At 31.3% G+C, this 20,592-nt stretch overlaps 1 protein-coding gene across 7 annotated transcripts in view; it reads right to left on the bottom strand.

Annotated features, from left to right (window-relative positions):
* Positions 1 to 65: 65 nt before the first annotated feature.
* Positions 66 to 20,592, bottom strand: part of LOC112465159 (mycosubtilin synthase subunit C-like) — a 49,519-nt gene continuing 28,992 nt past the window's right edge. For 2 of the 7 annotated variants that reach the window (XM_025032585.1, XM_025032587.1), the window contains exons 2-6: positions 5,146 to 5,330; positions 4,693 to 4,968; positions 1,629 to 1,784; positions 1,087 to 1,313; positions 71 to 276 (exon numbers count right to left, since the gene is read on the bottom strand). In XM_025032585.1, the coding sequence (XP_024888353.1) occupies positions 202 to 276; positions 1,087 to 1,313; positions 1,629 to 1,784; positions 4,693 to 4,968; positions 5,146 to 5,278 (867 nt within the window). In that variant the 5' untranslated portion in view covers positions 5,279 to 5,330 and the 3' untranslated portion in view covers positions 71 to 201. Of the gene's footprint in view, positions 277 to 1,086; positions 1,314 to 1,628; positions 1,785 to 4,692; positions 4,969 to 5,145; positions 5,331 to 6,101; positions 6,121 to 7,553; positions 7,735 to 11,262; positions 11,313 to 14,082; positions 14,204 to 15,570; positions 15,668 to 20,592 lie in introns of those variants that run through there. The other 5 variants (XM_025032584.1, XM_025032582.1, XM_025032586.1 and 2 more) reach the window with 5 other exon arrangements.

Here is a 20,592-nt window from a genome sequence, read left to right as displayed (position 1 = left end):
TCTTATGCCTTATCATCAATATATAGTGAATTATCATTATTATGAGATATTGAAAGTTACTCATTTTAATGGTCAGGAAAGCACGTTGTTCTTAATTTTTCGTATAATGTTGCATTAAATCACGTTTAAAATTCCCAACAATTTTACGTAATAATAATAAGTTCGCTTATTATTGCGATAAATTACATGTGGAATATAACTTTACATACTCACTCGCAAGTTTAGATACATGAGCAATGAACGCAATAACGATGGCACAAGAATTAAGCGTTGTATCTGAAACATAGATAATTTTTTGTCATAAATTAAGTTATATCATGTACATGATTCATGTGATTTACACATTACATTAGACAACAGATGGCAGAACATTTCGTGAAATTTTAAATTAACTTTATCGAAAACTTTTCGATCAGTATTGATTCAGTTCATTTTCGAACTGTTGTAAATTTTTTTACTAATTGCATCATGTTCAAATTATAGCCACTAAATATATCTTTTATACCATTAATTATTTAAAAGAAACAAAAATAGTAAATCTAGTTTCATAAAGATATGAGGTAACTCAACTTGTCAAAAATTATAGTTTTGTATACATTGCACAATATGCTTTCTCTAAGAAATGTAGAAATATTTAATAATACACTAGTAAAATATATTTATAAATATATGCAATAAAAAATGATATATAAGAAATATAAATTCTATATATTTTATGCAATGTGTTGAACATAAGAAAATCAGAAAATTTTAATCATATTTATAATAAACTTATAAGTCCAACATATTAAGTAATTTTTAACATAATTTAAAATTAAATGAAATAAATTGATTTAATTTTTATAATACTAGTTTCCATGATACATTCACAAAATGTACTTATTGAGTTTGTTTACAATACAAGTTACACAGGTTTTACTATACAATAATATTAAAACTTTTCATTACCATAATTATTTACTTAAAATAAAATCTATGATTATTTTTTACTTATAATAATTTCTTTCATAAATTATTGAAGTTTTTTTACTTCTAAAATACTCTTGTACTGTTATAATTATGCACGATAAATTAGTGAGTTTTTACCTGATGTTTTTCTAAAAGCGGTACTAACTTTTCCGGATCTTTAGTCACGCTTTTCGGGACAATTACTAGGGTACGGCTTTGTAAAAGAGGTCCCCAAATTTCGGGAACACTATCGACGAAAGTAAGGGAAGTTTTAAAAACACATCGTTTTTCATCATCAGCGAATGGAAGTTCTCTCCATTGCCATTGTAGACGATTCAATAGAGTAGCATGCGATATAAGCACACCTTTAAGAAGATAAATGTGTATATTACAAACAATTATGCTCTTTTAGATTCTTGCTCTTTTACAAACTAAAATATCACAATTTGTTACTCTTGTCTTATATTTTTCTATAATTTAAACTATAATAGGATTAATATCCTTTTACAGAAACACAGTTCTTATTGAACATGATATTGTAAAAATATTCTATTACGACATTCAGTAACAAATAACGTCAATTTATAATGAATAAAAACGAGTATGCACGCGTTAAATTGTATTTTTTACGTTGTATTATATAATTAGTGTCTATAATACAATGTGGTATTATTATATACCTTTGGAAATTCCTATACTTCCGGAAGTATGAAGAACCATAGCTAGTTGATTCAAGCTCTCTTTAGTTTGTAATGCATCTTCTTGTTCTTGTTTAGCTTTCTCCAAAAGTTGTTTATACGTCACGACTAAAGCTCCCTCATAGATTGATAAATCCGCTAAGAGCAGAATCGTATTTTTAGTTAATTGTTCATATTGAAGGAATAAATAAAAGCGCAGGAAATATCAATTATCTATTATTTTGAATTATGTCCAATCAAAATGAAGGTTTTTTCGCACATATTTATACCTGAAAGAATAAAAAATCTCAAGGTTTTTTTGCACATATTTATACAACTGAAAGAATAATAAAATCTGCGTTCTGCAAATTGTTTTGAAACAATCCACCATTTGCTTTCAGTAAAAACTAATCATTATAATATATAGATCTATATATACACGAAAACTGCGCGAGTTTATATATACACGAAAATTGCGGGAGAAATCACATAAGTGTGGTAAGAAAGAATTATTACGTAGATATCTCACAATTATTAAATCCTTTATCTGCTTTATCACATATTGTACGCTTATTAGTGGCGAACGTGTAGGTTTGATAGCATCGTTTTGACCGTCATTAAGCTGGCACAGCCATTTTAGCACAATTAAATGCGATTTATAAAAAATTAATTGCTACTTTGGTAGTTTTGAATGACCTCTCCCGATTGACCTAAAATTTTACACATAAGTATTGTTTTCGATGTAAGAAATAAAGTACGCGTGGTCCCAACTTCGGGAAATTAAAAAAAAAAATTATGAGCACTTATCGACTAATAAAATGATTCTATATGATATATACGACATATAAAAAATATAATATATATATATATATAGTATATATAATATGTATAGCACGCGTAGAATGTTGTAAACCCATGTGGCAACTCGTCTCGCGTGGAAAGTGTATGCGTGGTGGTAGTAGGTTCCGCCCCACCCTGCGGGGATTTCCACCTTAAAAAAAACTAACTAACCCAACCCAATTGTTGTATGAATGGAAAAGTATATGCGTGAATACCATGGATTCACTCTTTCCTACCCAGAACAAAATTAATGAAAGATTTATTACTTTAACCAAAACGTTTTGGTTACAATTACCGGTAAAATTGATAAATTTGCTATAATTTATCACATTTACCACTGTATCTTGAAAATTATGCACAAAAATTGGTAATTACATATAATTATCGAATTTATCACTTTTATATTAGTAACAAATATATCATGTAGAATTTTAGTCGATAGTGCTATCATAAAAAAATTTTTTTTATTTCCTTAAGTTGGGACCACGCAGATTTATTCCTTACATCGAAAACAACTTATGTCGACTTACTTTAGGTCGATCGGTAGCAGGAGTCATTCGGAAATATACCCGCTATTTTTTTGCTACTTAATTGCCTTATTTTCGATTTTTTTGCTTCAGTCGATTTGCTAAAAACAATGGCTAGTAGTTTATAAGACTAGAGGTAGCACTGTCATTGTTTTCAGTAATTCGGCTCGAGCAAAAAAATCAGAAATAGAGCAATTAATTAGCAAAAAATTGCAATTAATTTTTATGTAAGTCATTCGATTGTGTTGAAATGGCTATACCAGCTTAATAGACGTTCGGTTTTGATTAATGGTAGTCACGTTAATTTACTACAAAGTTGAAATATCTTTAAATAATGAGATTATGAGATTTTGTATAAAATTTTGGTACATTTCGTACAAATTGAAGTCAATATAAAATAATTAAAATCAATGATGTGAAATTATTACACATTAACACTAAATAAAGTGAAAATAATATAACTTGATTATTTTTGAATATTTTATATTTTCGTTAAGGGGCTACATCCACCTAGAGGCCCGAAAAATAGGTCGAAATTCAGATTTTTTTTTTCAGAAACTATTAGTGGGAATGAAACGAACTTTGTTTGTACTTAAAGATACATGTTTTGAGAGCTTTAAAAAAACTTTTTAATTAAAAAATTTTCAAACAAAAAAGTTATGGTCGCCGGCAGATGATAAGTTTTTTTTTACACGTTCGGCGGTGGACATCAGATCTGGAAAACCGCTCGATGGATCGTTTTGAAATTTACACAAAATACGCTGAGAAACATTTAGAGGTCGTCGACGATCGCCGATTTTTAAAATCGATTTTTTAAACAAAATGGCAACGAAATGAAACTCAGGTATAGACAATTTGTGAGAAAATGTAGTCATTTTTACGTAATTATTAAAAAATAAAGATCGATTTAAAAAAAGTAAGATTGTCAACGACTTCTAAATGTTTCTCAGCGTATTTTATATAAATTTCAAAACGATCCATCGAGCGGTTTTCCAGATCTGATGTCCACTTCCGAACGTGTCGAAAAGAAACTCATCATATCTGCCGGCGGCTATAACTTTTTTGTGTTTGGAAATTTTTTAATAAAAATTTTTTTTAAAGCTCTCAACACATGTATCTTTAAGTACAAACAAAGTTCGTTTTATTCCCACTAATAGTTTCTGGAAAAAAAATATCTGAAATTTGACCTATTTTTTGGGCCTCTAGATGGATGTAGCCCCTTAAAGAAATAAAACTAAAAATTGTGGTATTTTCAAATCCTATATATATTTAAAGATATAGCTTCGCATGAATTAGATTAGAGCAACATATTATCTTTTCTATATTCACATTATGGATATTATAACAAACGACAAATCACTTATTTAAGATTAACTATTATAGAATTCTAAGATTAATAATTTAGGATTAAAAATATTATTAAAGTTTAATCTTTAGAAATTAACATTGTAAAACATTAATATTGTAAAACATTGGCACATTTCATATTTAACTGATTCTTCTATTTTCTAGATAAAAGCAGTAAAACTGCATAATAGATAAAACTGGAATAAGAGATAGGTAAATAACTAAATAGATAAATAACTAAAAATAATATTAAAAAATTACATAAAATTAAATGTAGAAATCGAATAATGATAAACTAAATTTGTTATGATATTTATTTTGGAACACTTTACGATGTAAAAGAGGACATTTACCTTTTTCCTCGACCACCATTATTAATGGTTGCGCTTCTTCGAGAATGTGTTTCACTCTAGACATCGGAAATTCCGCGTCCAAAGGTAGATAAGCCATTCCTGCTTTCAGTACACCAAGTAATACAGTTGGAAACCAATGCGACGGGTTCATGCAGACAGCTATTAATGACTGAGAAGTTGTTTCAGTCTTTTCGTACTTTTGTAAAGCTCGTGCCAACTGATTGGTGATGTTATCCAATTCTTTAAAAGACAGCACGTATTCCTGGCCGGCGTCATCTGTATCGAGTTTCCAACAATGTTTAGATATAAATTTCCTTTCATATATACAATGATCACATTATCATAGGCATTATTTAATACAAATGGTTATTTAAATTGTCAAAAAATTTATTCTAGACCACTTTTTCGATGTGACTTTTATTATATTTTATATCGAGAAGCAAATTCCCTTACCTTCGTAATATAACGCGGTTTGATTTGGATGGACTTTTGCTGCACGACTGAATAATTCATGCACTAAATCTTTTTTCTGATTTCTTCCTGTCTGCTGACCTCTTAAGATTGATGGCTGATGCAAAGTACTCATTTTTAAATGATCGTAGAAATTGTAACTTCTTGCTTCAAATGTTAGCAAAGATCTAAAATTTAATTTAGAATAAAAATTAATAAGCACGTATTTATTATTAAATTTATAAACACATGCTAATACTTTCGAAGGTGAAATCTTGCTTTTTGAAGCTGATAGTTTTATAAAAATTAATTGATTATTTTATATTCTGCAAGACAAAAGTTTACATTTTGTGATAAGATTTGTGATAAAAAGTGTGTAAAGAAATATTGATATGCACACGGAAAAAACATTATGGTATTGGCACACACAAATCTGATTGTGTCAACCAGTAAATTAAATTAAATAAGTCATATCAACCATACACATAATTACCGCTCAAAAATAATTAGGATGCAGCTAGGTTGTTTACTAAATTTTTTTAGTTGTGTGCACTATATCATTTTTTCCGTGCACGTTAATTTATTTTAGAGATAAATTATTTTCTTATTAAAATGCTCAATATATCAATTGCACTAAATATTTGTGTCTGAAAATAATACATAGTCAGTTGCATAAGTTACTATATATTATGTAAAACTGGTTATCATTTTTTATATAAGATGTTACTATAAAGAGAAATCTAAAAAAAGAAAGGGTAGCTTTTTGGTGGACAAATCACGTAGTCGCAAAATCAATTCTGTCTCAAATAATCAACATTAGGATAATCTGATGTGGCACATTTAAAAAGAGATGTTTGTTTTAATAAACGATTATTATGATCGTTTATTAAAACAAACATCTGGAAGCAACAATGATCTTGAAGCAATTAATAAAGGATAAAGACATATACTTTATTTACCCCAAGGGGTCTTAAAGGGCGTTTTAAAGGGATGTATCCAACCCTGTACAACTCATCCATTACTACCCTTCTCTTCTCACTTAACCCTTTGGACCAACGGTTTAACGTCTCTTTTCGAAAGACGGAGCCCAGTTTTTCCATCTAGGGTTACCTCTCTCCGCTATATGGGGAGGGGCAGCGTTTTTGCTAAGAAATTTCTCAGTGGTTTAGCGGGATTCGAACCCGGTTCTTCGGATTACGAATCTGGCGTTCTACCCACTAGATCAGCTATCACCCCCTCCAGCAACTGCTAATAATTAGTTAAAATTGATAATTCTATCTTTATTCAGTATAACTGAAAAGCTATCCTTAATTATTCCAGTAGGTAATTTAATAGTTATATAATAATCTTTAGAGTAATTTTCCTTTCAATTATCGCTGTGAGATAATGAATTACACTACCCATTTGATTTTTATATTATTGTTACGTTTTGTCAAAGTTAAGTTTATTTGTCCGTTTTTGGGTCAAAACATTTAAGTTATTTACCTGGGATTTGGACTAGGTTGCGTGATTAATTCAGTCCGAAGAGATATCAAATTTTTATGTTTTAAAACGAGGGTCAGATTTGTTTATTAACCCATTAACGCCAAAGATTGTTGATTTTTCAACATGATTTTGAACCTCATTTTTACGCCTGTAACAGAGGAATAAATAGATCAACGTTAGTGTTCCTTATATTGTCGGATGCTGTAACAGAATTTGGGCTTAGAATAGAGAATTTCCAACTTATACAAAATTAAATATGGCGGCCTCTGTACAATGAAATGAGAAAAAATTGTTCATTTTTAATGTTTATGATTTTTTTTTGGACTGAAATCGCGCAGAAATCTGGAATATCGCTCAACCATCGGTGCACAAAATTGTTGCCCCTTTTCTGGGCATGAATGAGGATTAAAAGAAATCCTATTGCCACAGTCTTTGACAGCGACAGGTAAAGGAAGGAAATCTCCTGTTGCCACACTCTTTGGCAGCGACAAGAATATCAAGAAATTACTGTTGCCACGCTCTTTGGCAGCGACAGTTAAGAGATGTGAAATTAAAGGAAATTACAGTAAAATTAGTTTTGAAAATTAAAATTAAAATTACCTTTTTGGGCGGCAGTGTGGTCTAGAGGTAGAGCACCAGACTCGTAAACTGAGGAACCAGGTTTGAGTCCACTAGAGCCATGTAAACATGGAATGTTTTTCCGAAAGCTGCGCCCCTCCGTGCAAGATAGGCTCTTGTGCGGAGCAAACTGGGCTTCGTCTTTCGGAAAGATACGTTAAGCCGTTGGTTCAAAGGGTTAAAGTGAGATGAGAAGGGTAGTATTGGATGAGAATTGAGTAAAGGGTTGGGAACGTCTTTACAAAACGCCTTGCAACCCTGAGGGGAGTCAATAAACGTTTTTATCTTTTTTTTTAAATTAAAATTACCTTTATTCATGGAGAATACGTTTACAACTGTTGTTTAAAATCTGGTTTATTGATATGATTTTAATTCGTGTTTACAATTGTAGTTGAGATCTTGTTTTAAAGATTTGTTGAAGTTAAAGTGTATTAGTGTATATATTAGACTGTCGGTAGATTAGGTTATGAACACAGGAAAATAACTCAACTAACTTTGATTTTTCGCGCCTATTTATACTCAAGTGGCGAGAACCTCCCCGCGCGAGCTTCTCACCACTTCTTTGTCTTACAATTAGTGTCCTAAAGGAGGAGGAAGGTCTTATCATTAGGTGTTATTCTATGCCCTGCGTACCGCGGCCTGAGCACCGTCTCCCATCAGAAATCGGATAATTAATCAATATTGATATCTTTTTTTTAACATTTCTGGTTATTTTAAGACTGAGTTAAATTTTGTTTGCACGTAACATTATTAAAACAGTTTGCGTTATGCGTAATCAATTATCGATCTCGTTAAAAATTAAAAATCAATTGGATTAATTTTATATTATTTAAATAGTTAAAATTCCCATAAAAACAGTGACAATAATGGCAAAATATTTACAGAACAAGCGTTATTAACGTATTTATGATAAGAAAGATAGTTTGCATTCCTGAATTATACTGTAGCATTAAAGTGTCGGCAATCTTGTCGCTGTCGCTATCGCTATCGCTATCACCTATTGTGCAAGGGGCTTAAGATATGAGATGTTTGTTTTTTTTTACACGTGGAAATGTTTTACGATAGTGTTGTCGTCGGAAGAAAAAAAGGAGTCATCGGAATTCCGTCTCGCCTTGACTCGATTTACATATAGAGGAAGGTTGTTCATACACACGTTAAAATGCGTACAATATGTGCACGTTGCACTTATAATATATTCAATGCTATCAATAAAACGCGAACTTTATTAGAAACGAAGGAAATAAGTAGCGAGTCGTTTAATCATAATATGCCGATGCATTATTTAAATATTTTGTTCGCGCGCGGATGTTGATTTTCACGCCGAACCGAGTGCCGGAATCGCTCAGAGAAAGCGAGAGGGATAACAGGCGGGAGCAAGAAATGGCAGAGCGTAGCAATAGATGGAAAGCGAAGAACACGAGGATGTCTGTGAATAACAGACAAAAGCGAATACTCGAAGGGTAAATAAAGACGATCACAAAGTTCCGTGCAAATTGTCTTTGCCAAATTCACCGTGGTACCGTTTATTTTACCAAACTCGTTACACAGTCGACTGATCGGACTTGCGCGAGAAGAACGGGTCGCCAGTGTCCATCTGGCCGAGTCCTGCAGAGGCCAACGATTCGCCGATAGTTGACAGTCAACGCGTGTATGTGATCCGTTGCCTTCACAATCTGATTTGCGTTCTTAAGTCCGGCTCGATTTTTGTCGATTGTAACGAGTATAATTTCTCGAGTTCGCTCGCACGTATTCGCTCCAGGCATAGAGTTTGCTCCGAAATTCTACTCAGGGAAGAAGCGGCGCGATTCTCTGATTGGCTCTAATTGGCCTGGTAACCATCTCTGATAGAAAATTATATCTGTATTATTTTTAATCGTGTTTTAATCGGTTCTATCGTTCTATATTTAGAAGACAGATAAAACATTAAGCGAATCAAATCGGTTTTTATTATTTTAGATCCGAATAAGGAAATAACTATACAAATTTTACAGCTATGAATCGTTTTCTATATGTACAATTATTGCCCGTCTGAATCAATTGTATATACACGATATAGTATATATCGTTATTTATGGTAATAACTTCACCGTATGCATTAATACGGATATGTAAGAATAAAATGATAGACATCTCATCGATATTTATACGACTTAACCGAACCAACACATCTATCGTTTCTTATCAGGATTTTCTGACATACAAATTATTATCTTTTTTACGGCAGCAATTCGGTTCGTTTTCTATCGTATATCAATGATATAAATTGAATCTGGATCAATCAATCGGCGATTAATTCGCGACAATGTCATTAGGCCGCGCATGATGGAAAGCGCTTCTCGTATTTAAAATACATCCCAGTCATAATATATGAGCGGACCTCCTGCGAGGCGAAAAGCAGCGACGCGGAATCGGTAGCAAAAATGGACGGCTATAAGACGAATTGAAAACCACCTCCAATCTATTTTGCTTCTAAAATAAATAATTATGCTGAGTTCTCAAATCAATTAAAACAAAGTATTGGAGAAAACTTTCATCTCAAGTTGCTTGGTAATCAAATAAAGATTTACTTTTTTAACTTAATCATACTTATTCTCTTCCAGAGGATAAGACATTAACATAACTTGAAAGGCCTATCAAATATACCGAATGTAACTGTCTCTAACGAATTAAAGAAACTTGGAATTGAAATTAACTCGTGCGTTTAACTCAACGATGAAAATAGCATTTACGCTACTTATAAAATAAATCTGAGTGCCAAATTTTCTCTCACACAATTAAGAAAGATTTGATACTTATTTTATTCAAGAATTTATTGGGACAAATTTATTAATCGTAAAATTATTTTGCAATGCTACCGATGCCAAGCGTTTGGCCACACGTTCGCTAACTGCTTTAAGAAATTCAGATGTGTTAAATGTGCTGAGAATTATCTCACATCGGATGGTAAAAACAACTCAAATTCCCCGGCAAAATGTTGCAACTGCTTGGGGGAGCACCCCGCAAGTTGTCTCGAAATGTCAATCATATTTAAAATTTTTAGAAAAACGAACGACCGCAACTCGCCCGTCTGGTCTGGCTTATGACTTGCATGAAAACTTGCATGCTTAATCTAACAAAATTCTTTCTACACAGTATAAATTTTGAAATTTAAATTTGATCGGGTATGACTTTCCTTTGTCAGATAGATCGGCTTCCCCAACAAATAAACATGTTTATTATTCACCTCCAAAAACATATGGTGAGGCTTTGAAAAATTCTAACGATCAAAACAACAATCTAAACGACTTTACGCACACTGATGACATAGCAGACATAGCAGATTTTAACGGTTTAATTTTTGAAATCAAGAAGCTGAGCCAGCTTGTAAATATAAAATCAATGCTCAATGCTATACGAGAGTTTAATAAGAAATTAGCCACTTGCACAGATGGACTCAGTAAACTGCAGATGTTTGTTGAGGCAGCTGATCTTATTAACTAAACATAATTCCTTTCTCCTCTCTATTAAGGATATGCTTGTGGAATGTTACCAGCAAAAATAATAAAGGATTAGATCTAAATCATTTTATATGCTCTATTGATACAATATTGATATTGCCCTAATTACTGAAACGTGGCTACATCCCAATACTAAATTGAATTTTTCTGGTTTTGTTCATCATTTGTTTGGATGCGCCCTGTGTTAAAGCGGGAGGCTTAGCAAGTTATCATTAGCAAAACCTTACGTTATCATACCCTTCCTATCCCGGATATTGATGGATGTGAAATATTATTAATAAAGCTGCTATCGGGTTTGAATCTGACTTTGGGGGTCACTTATATTTCTTCTAGCGTTAGATTCGACTTCGATAAATTTGATGCAATATTTAAAGATTTATCGTATGATAAGATTTTAATTGGCAGTGATTTTAATGCCAAGCACCGTAGTTGGAATAATTTCTGCAATGATAGTAGAGGCATTAAACTGCTTAATTATTCAAATAAGAATAACTTAAACATTATGCACAGCTCAACTTACTTGCGTAAAGCGCCCCGTAGACGTCCTTCCAACATATATAGATTTGTTCTTGGCTAAAAATATGAATTATGATTTTATGTGCGTAACTGCAAATGAACTATCTTCTAATCACCTTCCCGTTCTTTTAAATCTAGAAAAATAGCAAATTAAGAGTCGCATAAAGTCAATTGGGTCGATTTTAAACTTGCTACGAACAGGTGGAGAATAAGACATAGTCTGCATAATCAGGAAATGATTGATTCCTGTATTTATGAACTACAACAGTTTCTCTGTGAGGCCTTGAGAAAGTTTACCGAGGTGCAAAATTTTAACTTGAACCATGTAACTTCAAATCTTGTTATAGCTTCAGAAATAGATAAGCTTATTAAACTTTGCAATTTACTATCGAAGAAAATACCAGCATTCTAGTTCAGATAAATACAAGCATTATCGTAATACACTCAATAATATCATTCAAAATAAATTAAGTGAAGCTAAAAATGAAAAATGGTTTGAGCGTTTGAAAAAAACTAAAATTAGTGATAATAGCAACTGGGGCTGCAGAGAAACAAAACACCTGCGCCACCTTTCGATCTTGGTAATAACACTTTTACATACAATCCAAAGAAAAGCTGAATTATTGGCGCAGAAATTTTCAAAAAATATACCAAGAAACAGACGGTCTTATATCTCCACATGAAAATGTAGTGAATGAATATGTTAAACTCTTAGATGAAATGACACCTTAATGCAATTTGAAATTTATTAATCCTCCTCGTTTAATTTTCGATATCATCAAATCCTTTCCCAATAATAGAGTTCTGGCTCAAATAAGGTTACCACATCTATGCTTAAAAAATCGTCATATAAGATCGTACTTCAGATTTATTATGGAGTAATGGAGTAAATGGAAGTTTTAATCGATTCCCTTAGGGTTACAATTCTCATCTATTACTACCCTTCTCCTCTCACTTAACCCTTTGGACCAACGGCTTAACGTCTCTTTCCGAAAGACAGAGCCCAGTTTGCTCCGCACAAGAGTCTTTCTTGCACGGAGGGTGTAGCTTTTCGGAAATAAATTTTATGTTTACATGCTCTAGTGGACTCGAACCTGGTTTCTCAGATTACGAGTCTGGCGCTCTACCACTAAACCACACTGCCGCCACTTCAGATTTATTATATTATCTTAAATTCATTTCGGAAATTTTATTTTTTTTAATGTTGGAAGGCAGCTAAAATTCTTGCTTTTCCTAAGCCGGACAAGCCACAAACATCACCGACTAATTATAGACCTACAAGCCTTTTAAGCTCTCTAAATAAAGTTTATGAGAGAGTCTTACTCACGCAGATTGATGCCTTTCTTTCAGCAAAGAATGTTATCTCAAGAGTTCGGTAGAACTGCAAGAACTTTGTGGGTGGCTAATGCAATTTGCGAACAATATGAGATAGGTAGATATTTCCTTGATTGTTTCTCGTGCGACATTCGTTCCTGTAACAACATGCTTGTAACGACTTCGTTTTGTATACTTTTAGAAATCTCTTGATAAGGACACAAAACCAGTGTCGAAACGTCGAGTTAACGTAAGAATAAATGTCAGTTTGGTCAAAAATACAACCTGTGTTAATTTTTCACTGACAAAGCAAAGAATTTTGGAAAAAAAATGTTATAATTAACGAACAGTTTGGCTTTAAATCACGCCATTCCACTATATAACAGTTACTCAGAGTCACAGAATTTTTCGCTATGGAAATCAATAAAAAACAAAGTTCAGCTATGGTGTTACTTAATATTCAAAAAGCTTTTGATTCGGTTTGGCACAAAGCTTTGCTGTATAAGCTAAATATTCTTAGTATGCCTGAGTATATAATTAAAATACTTATACGTTTTTATTTAAAGGATCGCAATTTCACAGTTGATTTTGAGGGTGAATCTGTTTATAAAGCTATATCTGGAGTTCCTCAGGGCTCTATATTGGGACCCAAAGAAATGAATCGGTATGAATCTGATTTCTTAATTCACGGATTCATAACGATTGAAATAAATTGACTAAAATCGATTCAAACGATTCATTAACCATATTAAAAACGATAGAAACTGATATGCACTTGATAAGACATTTACGATAGGATCCTAAGTATTTTGTAACATAAGTTTCTGATGGAGTATCATAAATAAATGATTCACTAACCATATTAAAAACGATAGAAATTGATGTGCAGCTGATAAGACATTTACAATAGGCTCTCAAGTATTTTGTAACGTGAATTTCTGATAAAGTATCGTAAATGAACAATTCACTAACCATATTAAAAAATGATAAGAAATTGTTTATCATTTTCTATCGTTGGCGGTTATCAGGGTGACGTTTCCGCGACCGCATGTGTCACGTTTCGCGAACGTGTCAAGGTGAAGAGAATTACGCGACTAGCACGACAATATACAAACAAGAGACAAATTGCTCGACGAAAATAAATATTAATTTAAGTCAAAATCGTTACAAATTAGTTACTTCTTAACATATTTTAAAACGAGATTTTAAAATTAATAATTTAATTTTAGTCTTGACGACTAAATTACTAAATGACTAAACTTATTGTTATTCCGTGAGCATCCCAATAATAATAATTACTAACAATGAGTAATTTTTGGTGATTTTGGTAAACTGAAAATAATTTTCTTAATTTCTGTTATAATTTTTCGATTTAAATTGATTTTTTAAATTTAATATTTGATGAGTATTATAATATCTCCAAAGTCTTAAGCACATATTTAAATATTCTATATAGTAATGGATCAAATTGATTATAATAATCAGAATCGATTATAACGTAAGTGCTTACAATTAAATTCGTGGCAATGTCGAAATTTGTTAACGTGGGCGCTAATTATTCAAGCGCGTTTTCTCGTTCTAATAACTTCAAGATTCAAATAATTGTATTTGGCGTAAACATCGACAAAAATCTGGAAAAAAATAGCTTAAATTTTTAATCGTTCAAATTTTTATTAAAAATAAAAAATTTGATTAAAATGAGATTATTTAGCAATAAAGAATTATTCATGCTTGATCAAAGCAAAACCTATAATAATACACGAAAAAAAGTATGGAACAAATAATTATCTGTTTGCTGCAACCACAGAGCAATTGTTGAGTGACTATATTGCAACAGCGACGATACCTGGTTGTTCTAACCAAACTATTTCTTGATACTTCAACTACAAATATTTTAATGGCAACTACACCATTTGATTGGCTTAAATAACATATCGTGATGTAGTATGAAAGTAAATCGCTATCACACCTTGGGTTATTGTAAATATACTCTCTAAATCTGAAACAGTGGAAAGTCACTGGAGTGGCGTACTTTAGACTGATATCAGTAAATAAGTCACTGACGCATCAGTCAGTTTAAATAAAGTATGCCCACTCCAATGACTCATGCGTCAGTGACTATTTACTGATATTAGTTTAAAGTATGTCACTCCAGTGACTTTCCACTGATTTAGATTTAGAGAGTAAATTCATCGCTAATCCATAATAATGAAATTAACCGTGTTGAGATTCTGTCAAAATTTAATGATGTTATCCACCATAGTCGTTACCACAAAGCACCCATGAGTAAAAAAAATCAAGGAAGAACTAATGTTCAATAGTTACATATCTTTGATCAAACTTAGTGGCAACTAAATAAAAGTGAAATAAAGTACCTGAGGTAAATAAGGCCCGGGGTGTAATAAGACCCAACTTGTCAAATTAATATTTAGAATGGTGCAAACGTATTAAAATTTTATACACACGTAGAGAATAAACATAAGTTTGCTGCGCTAGCTATGCACCTCCTACGTCTTATCGCCAATGGCGCCGCGATTGTCACGCGAGATAGCGACAACTGCTGCGTTTTACAAAAACTCCCGATAAAGATTCGTAAGTTTTATTATATTTTTTATTTGTTTTAATTTATCTAGTACTTGCCTTTATTGTTCGTTTTTTTAAGTTTTCTAAATGTAATTTGTTACGTTATTTTGTAAATTTCTTTATGTATTAAAGTTTTTGAAAATGTTTTTTTAAGGTTTGGGCCTTATTATACTACCATATAATAAAGCCCAAAGTAGACTTTTTTTAAAGTTGTCGATGAAATGAGAAAGAATTATTTGAGAAAGAATTATCGATTTATGTATGTTTTTTGTTTGAAATAAAATAAAGTTTAATACCTACAAGTCCTTTTTATTATAATTTATTTTTAAATAAGATAGGTCTTATTTGCCTTTAGTACCTTATAATAACTTTGAGATTCTATTAATCTTGCGCGAGAATAGCTAATGAAACTTACATAAGAAGTGAAAAACGGCGGCGACCATGGCAATAAACTTGTATTCTTTCGTAGCAGTCTTAAAAGTCTGTCAATGGCGCGATTTTTGACGCTCAAGCCGCGCGGCACTAATCGCGCGACAGCAGTCGCGCATACTGTTATCAAAATCGCGATCAGAGTCGCGTGACTTCACAGAAAAAAATAATTATTCTACAGCCGAGGAAAACACTTACTTATTTTATTTTATTTTTTTTCAGTAAGTTTTCTTATAACAAAGAAAATATTTTCTTACTAATAGTTTTCAAATATCTTAACACAAGTCTTTGAAAAGCCAGAATCTTGTTTTAAGTAAATGTAATACTTACAACGACTTTATGATACACCTAATCAAATACTTGATCCACAAACCTACCATAAAGTCGTTATAAGCATTACATTTACTAAAAACAATATTCTTGACTTGTGTCAAGATATTTGAAAACTATTACTAAAAGAATATTCTTGGTTAAAAAAAACTTATTTAAAAAAAATAAAATAAAATAAGTAAAGTGCTTTCCTTGGCTGCAGAATGATTATTTTTCTGTGTGCCGTCTTCTATGAAACATGGAGAAAAAAACTTTAATGATTCTTCATGCTATTAAAGAAGAAGAAAAGGAAGAAATTACATTATTATTATTTTATGAAAGCTATAAGAGTGCTCCAAATGATATGCTTATTGCAAGAGAGACAGAAGGATTTTAACAAATTTTATAATTTTTATCCTGTGGATCATATAACCGCATTTATAGTTGTTTACCAATTCAGCATAAAATCATTCATGTTGTGGAACGTTAATTTAATTAAAAAGTAGAACTTGCCAAAATATTAGCGACTAAACTGCTTCAAATACAATTGAGTGAACTGAGCCGCGCGGCTAGACTGCTCCAGGAGCAGTTGAGTCGCGCGATTCTGAATCGCGTCGTCACAATTGTTAGAGTCGTGCGACTAAAAACGCGAGATTGACAATAGTTCCATTATATTTACATGCAAAGCAGACCATAATCAAAGACGCGCGCCTGCAATCGCGCGGCTTGAGCGTAAAAAATCGCGCCATTGACACTCGACTTTAACCGTCCAATCTGTGCAAAGATATGTTATAGACAGAGAGGAATGTTTCTTACACAAGAACACATTTATTCGCACGAATATAGAAAACGGGCTAACTATATAAGAACCAGGCGCGATAAATAATGCGCAAAAGTTTTATTTTTGTTTCTATTTTACATATCTTCCAACCTTGACTGCGCGCCAACTCAATTTGTCAGACTTGAAACACTTATTGTTTATAACTATCGAATGGTAGAAAGCTCCTTCAGAATGTCAAAAATAAGACTTCGTCAATAGTACAATGTCATTGTTAGAGTTAATTCCGTTAGATTGCTTTTTGATATCCATCATTTCAGAGATTAGTCTCTTTTGATATAATTATAATCATGAATTAAGTATTCTCCCAGTCAAATGTTTAATTGTATTGTATATAATATGTTTAGACTTTCAGACCACTGAATTGATTATTTAATATTTTTTATATATTACGTGGTAATGCATATCTTAGATATAGATTTTGCAAGAGTTGAAGCAATGATGAATCATAATGGTTAATGTATTCTTTTTTTAAAAAGAACTCATTTAATAAATTTATTATCGTATAATTTTATTGTATGTAGTAATGTGGAAATTCATTACGGAATTTGTAAGAAATTTTATACGATCGGTAGGTTGATATAAATTGTGAACTGTCTAATATTTTACAAAAAAATTTAAATAATATTTTTGTATAGTAAGATTATTTACAAATGTATTAAGACATGTTCTTAGTGTATAAAGTAAATAGATTATTAGAAAACATAATTTAGTTATAAAATTGCAATGGTCGAGATGCCTCGTGGATATGAAAACGGACAAAGTAAACTATTTTCTTCTCCTTTTTACTTTTGGCATGCGGTGCTACAGTAATTCAAGTAGGTCATATAGATCTATTCTTGATGATATCGAGCTATTACTGCAGCCTGCCACATAGTGCGAATATTTCTATAACAATGATAATGAATATAGCAATAAAATTAAGAACAACGCAACAGTAATAATAATAATATCTATAATAATAATGCATTCTTTCTACAGTTCATCTTGAATAAAGAAATTACATCTTATTTAGCACTTCTTACTATCAAAGATATATTTTTTCATAAAATACGTACCTTCAATTCGATTAACTCATCGTTGATCAAGTCAATTCAGGGAAAGAGATTGTCAATGACTTTCCTGTGCTATAATCTTCTTTTTCAATAAGAGGGAGTATATATCAATATTGTTTCTAATTCGAATGTTTTAATCAGTTCTTTGACATTGGTACTAGCTGCGAAACGATTGAGTATTGAAATCATCCGAGACAAACGTTCCATTCTCCTGCGTTGAACACGATCCCTTTGTAAATACAGATAAGTATAACTGCAAGATCTCCGTAGGTTTCCCAGTTGTGCAATACATCTTGCTGAGAACTCGTGAAAGCACTTCATACTTTTGTGGATTAAAATCCTTTGCAAAGAGAACCAGGGCGAACTGTTTTACCTGAGATAATTATGAGAATCAAGATATAGTGTTTTGTACATACATGTAAGAAAATATTTCCTTAAGGTCGTTCTCCGGTCTTTATACTAGAGAAAATCGATTTTCTATAGATTTTCTTGAAACTGTGAATATACGTTAATTTAGGTGTGCTTTATGCGTGGTATAAATCTTAGTACCTCTTCCGGTATAAAAAATCAAGATACTGAGCCTCAACTTTTACTAAATTTTGGTATTACTAATAAACTTTCTCTCTCACTTATTCACTCACTCACTCATTCACTTACTTACTCACTCAGCAGTAGTAGAATCTATATTCTATATACATATACATATAATACATACATACATACATACATATATATATATATATATATATATATATATATATATGTATATATATGTATATATATGTATACACATCTGCACTTTAAAATTAGAATAAAAACAACTGAGAAATAATTGATGCTTACATATATTTTAGCTTGAAATATAGATCCACTCAAAAAAGATTGTTTTGTCAGAGAAATTATACCTGTTCTTTCAAGATTAAATGTATAAATACTAAAGTTAACTGCATACCAGTTGCATGATTTATTTGTAAAAAATAAATATTAAAATAGTTCTATCGAGTAATATAATATAATTATTAATGTATTAATAATAGTAATGTGTATTAATAAAATTAATATATTATTAACCCCTAAATGCCACCCGGGGTCCAGCGGACCCCAGACCCTTTACAATGATATATTTTCAAATGTTCTTGCCAAAAATGGAGCTCATGCTCCCATTGATGATAGTTGAGTGATTGACCTACCCGGTTGTACACTTAGCACAGTACTCAGTTTACTTAATTTTTTATACTATGTTGAAAATGAAATTTTAACAATATAAGCATTTTATTCTCTTTTCTAAGCCTTGAACAACATTGAAAATAATTTTCATAACTAAATATCAAAAAATCAATGAGTAAGGAGACATTTTTCATGCTGGGATCTTTTAGACCCCATGTGTCATTTACGAGATTCTTGAGAGGTGTGGCATTTAAGGGTTAATATATAAACTTTATAATATTTAACACATAACTGATATCATTGGTCGAAGGGTTTATGTTGAATCATTCGCGATTGTTATAAATAAATAATAAACAGAAAATCCCGAATTACAAATTAAACATGACAGTTAAATAATTAAATCTTTTATTACTTATATTGTTTCGCTTAAAAATTAAAATATTACATTTATCTATAACAATTTTGCAATATTAATTGATGACCGATTTTTCATATTTGATCTTATTAACTGCCTAGAAACGATCCGACAAATTTGTACAAATAATTGTTTCACGGGATTTTTATATGCGCTTATACTATATTACGATAATTGAGATTAATCAGTAAATAATCAAAGATTTGTGTAACAATCCTTGCCGTTCAAGCGCTTGACTATGCCAATGGTAGCTTTGAAACGCGATAGCAATTGCAAATTATTTCAACATTCGTAGCTATACATATTACAATTGTTACTCACGATTATCGCACATATATGTACAAATTTTCTATTACATTATTTTATTTCTATCCATTAATCGTCAAAATATTATTTCATGTAACATATTTATGTAACTGCTACTTTTATAATACCTTTTACTTAAAATACTTCTTGCTTAATATTCTTTACTTAGAAAATATATAATTATCATAACGAAATAATATATTAACAATATGTGACTATGTAATTCTTCAAAAGCCAGGCCAGAACAAATTTTTAATAAATCTGCTATGAATATCTATTTATATTCTATTTTAATCAAAATACTTTTATTGAAATTTAGCCGTGTTATAACATGCAATTATTAATTTTGAAAAATTTTCTGTAGCTAAAATCTTCGAAAATTATATCATATTTTTATACGTAAGTGTCAATTAATAGTTAAAAAGATTCTTAGGCTAAAGTAAAGAAAGTATGAAAATTTTCTAACCTATGAAAGAAATGAGAACCGACAAAGAAACAATAATTATTACACAAATGTAGAAGTAATGTAGAATTGTAAATGATCGTTTAATTACTGTATCGTCCATTATATTGTCACTGATATTTATAGAAAATAATAATGCGATGTGAAAAATAGGTTTTTCGTCATTGATTATTAATGATCACATAACGCATCGATGAAAGATCGCAGTTAATGCTTATAGTATTCGGTAGCAATACTTTTTTTTACACTTTTTACTGTGATTACACTAGATATATTTACAAAATCATTTTAGTTGATCATCTTCAATGAGCAAATGGCCAGTTGGTTATTAGGAAGTTTGTCGAAAGGTTTATTTCCATCGATTGTCTCGTATCTGTTCATCTGGTATACCAGCATTGTTTCATAACCGTATACGTCCATAGCAAGTTGCTGCACATAAAGTTTAAAAAATATAA

Source organism: Temnothorax curvispinosus, unplaced genomic scaffold, assembly GCF_003070985.1.
Source record: "Temnothorax curvispinosus isolate PA1 unplaced genomic scaffold, ASM307098v1 QBEX01014930.1, whole genome shotgun sequence".
Taxonomy (NCBI): Eukaryota; Metazoa; Arthropoda; class Insecta; order Hymenoptera; family Formicidae; genus Temnothorax; species Temnothorax curvispinosus.
The sequence above is the reverse complement of the archived record's forward strand: the minus strand, read 5'-3'. Positions and strand labels throughout refer to the sequence as shown.